This window comes from Punctularia strigosozonata (assembly GCF_000264995.1).
Source record: "Punctularia strigosozonata HHB-11173 SS5 unplaced genomic scaffold PUNSTscaffold_145, whole genome shotgun sequence".
Taxonomy (NCBI): domain Eukaryota; kingdom Fungi; phylum Basidiomycota; class Agaricomycetes; order Corticiales; family Punctulariaceae; genus Punctularia; species Punctularia strigosozonata.
The window spans coordinates 1-2,437 of NW_006767577.1; the positions used below are offsets into that span (position 1 = coordinate 1).

The 2,437-nt window shown below is 53.7% G+C and overlaps 1 protein-coding gene across 1 annotated transcript; it reads left to right on the plus strand.

Annotated features, from left to right (window-relative positions):
* Positions 1-339: 339 nt before the first annotated feature.
* On the plus strand, positions 340-1,820 carry PUNSTDRAFT_139704 (uncharacterized protein; the record flags this gene model as incomplete). Its single annotated transcript, XM_007389436.1, has 6 exons — positions 340-657; positions 717-754; positions 1,156-1,210; positions 1,257-1,415; positions 1,464-1,693; positions 1,745-1,820. 6 exons carry the CDS (start codon positions 340-342, stop codon positions 1,818-1,820), a joined length of 876 nt encoding a protein of 291 aa, XP_007389498.1.
* Between the last annotated feature and the right edge of the window lie 617 nt (positions 1,821-2,437).

The following is a 2,437-nucleotide window of genomic DNA, read 5'->3' on the forward strand; positions in this document are numbered from 1 at the left end:
CATACGAATCCACGTTGTTCCCCATGGCGGTGAAGGTGGCCCGGTTGTCAGAGTTATTTCCCCCGAAACAGTAGCATGGGACGGTTCACTATTGAATTCATGGAACATCCATGGAAAAAGCACTGCGGGAGAAGGTGTCGGAAGCTTTGTCCCTTATCTGACGGGCCGACGGGAAGCGTGTATGCGACACGCGTTTATCTCATGTCCGTCATCTCACGGTCCCTTCATCCTGCTTCACCCCCAGGTCTTTAAGAAAGACTCATGCCAGGCTACATCCGGTTTTACTTGGGATTCCTCTGCTCTGGAAACATTCCTCCGCTATCGCCACCAATGACTTCCATGACCACCACGGGAAAGCTCACTGTTGTGGTCTGCATCGGAGACCATCAGGACCCTGTCGCTCTTAATGCTCGGGGCCCGCTGACAGTGTCATTGATCGAATACCCCGACTCGACCTCCAATATGGCCTCCGACATCCCTCCAGCTATGGACATCATCCAATATGGCTGGAACAACGATCTAGGCGACAACTCTGTGTTATTGGTGCAAATGGAGATCCCGGGACCGTCTACAAGCACGGTGAAATTCTTCCTGCAATACCAAGCTGTAGAGGAAGTTTCTGAGTTTCGTGCTCAGATAACGAGACCCTACCATTTTGTGAGTGAATCCTATCTCAAAGTAATAGTAGCTTTACTGAACAAGTGCTGCGTCTACAGATCTATGTCGATAACTCAGATGACCTGAACTCATTAAAGTCTGCAGAGAGGGTAGACCCTCTGACCGTTGGGAAATGGCTTCATGTGGCTTCCTGCAGGCACTCTGGAGGGCGTCACGCAAGGCGTTCGTGGGGTGTCTTCCTCCCTTATCACTCCCCCTTTGTCGCCAACGTCGGGGAGTCCTTCCCTGTCTCAGAGCTCCTCTTTATCATTCGCTACCTGTCAGGCAATCCTAACCTCTCCCAAGGGGAGGTCCATTCCCTTCACAAAGGGACAGGAAGTTCGTCTGTCCTCTCACGTGTCTCGATTATTGGCAACCCCCTCGAACTGTTTGTGGTGGGACATTCTCATCACAACCTGGACCGTCTGAATGATGGCCCGCCTCTCCAGGTAGCATCTTCTGCTCATGTCAGGTAACAAGCTAACATGAATCACACAGGACACGAAATCAGCACCAACCACCTGAAGACAACGTTACCAAAGACGATTTAGAGGTGAATATTACTTGCCTGTGATCGATACCCTCTTAATACGCCACAGAAAATTGTCACAGTCCTGCTTGATTCCAACCAGAATACCCCATGGAGGGCGTTTCTGACCAATTGCTTGGGGATGCCAAAAAGGGCCCGGCCCAAAGGTTTTAAAAATGCCATGAGTCACCATGCCGCCCTTTTGGCCGCTTGGTTATTGATTAATCCCGTGAGTCGTCCCTCACCTTGCTGCTGGATGTTACTGATACCATTGAAGACCAACACCTTCCAAGGGCTGTTGCATGCAACCGAACGTTCCTTCCAAGCTGTCGTCAACAACGGCGATTGGGCCGTGTACAAGCAACGCGCATGGTTGTTCACTGCCTATCAGGTGGCTGGTGGCATTTCCGATGGAGGCATGCTGGCATCATCGACATCCAGTAACCTGGCCACCACCTTTCAACAGACCACTGAAAAATTCGAAAAGATCCAGGACAAGACGTTGGGGTATGCCTTTGCAGTCCCTTTGATTGACCCTGGGCTCACAAGTAACATCAGAGACCTGCCCCCCGCATTTCAAGCCAACATCAGGTCTTATATCACTCGTCCCTTGCTATCCACTCTCTTCAACTGACTTGTGATAAGGTTACATATGCTTTCAAGATGGACGGATTATGTACGCTGTAGTAACGAATGACTATATCTATTTGCCTGTCCGCTCTCTACGATTTGCGAGTCTCCGAACGCACCAAGTTCAAATTGTAATGGATAAGCAAGTTCAACATATTGTGGCCCTGCCTGCAAACCTGCAGGCCCGCCTCCACGACGAGGACTGGAGCCGCGCGCTCGGGGCTACGCTCGCCGGCCAGTTGCGGAATGGTGAGCCTGTGCGCGCAGAGATGGGTCCTCAGGGCGGCGTGGCTGGTCGCGTGCCGATGGGTAGCTGTGGAGAGCCCGATCGGGTAGGCCCGCCACCAATACGCTGGCCTTGCGCTGCAGATAGGGAGGGACCGCAGATGCGGGCGGATGAGGCGCGATCGACTGTGCGGTAGGTGCGGGGGCAGCAGGAGGGAGGGGGATGCGACGCAAGAGGGTGGAGGTGATGAGGCGGCCTGGCTCGCCAAAGGCCGAGCACCAGGAAATGTCCAGACGACCGAGGGGCAGGATGCTCCCAGGGGCGTGCGTCACGGACAAGTCGGGGACTCGGACACAACGGGCGTGGCGCTACTCCAGTCGTGCTGCCATCCGTCG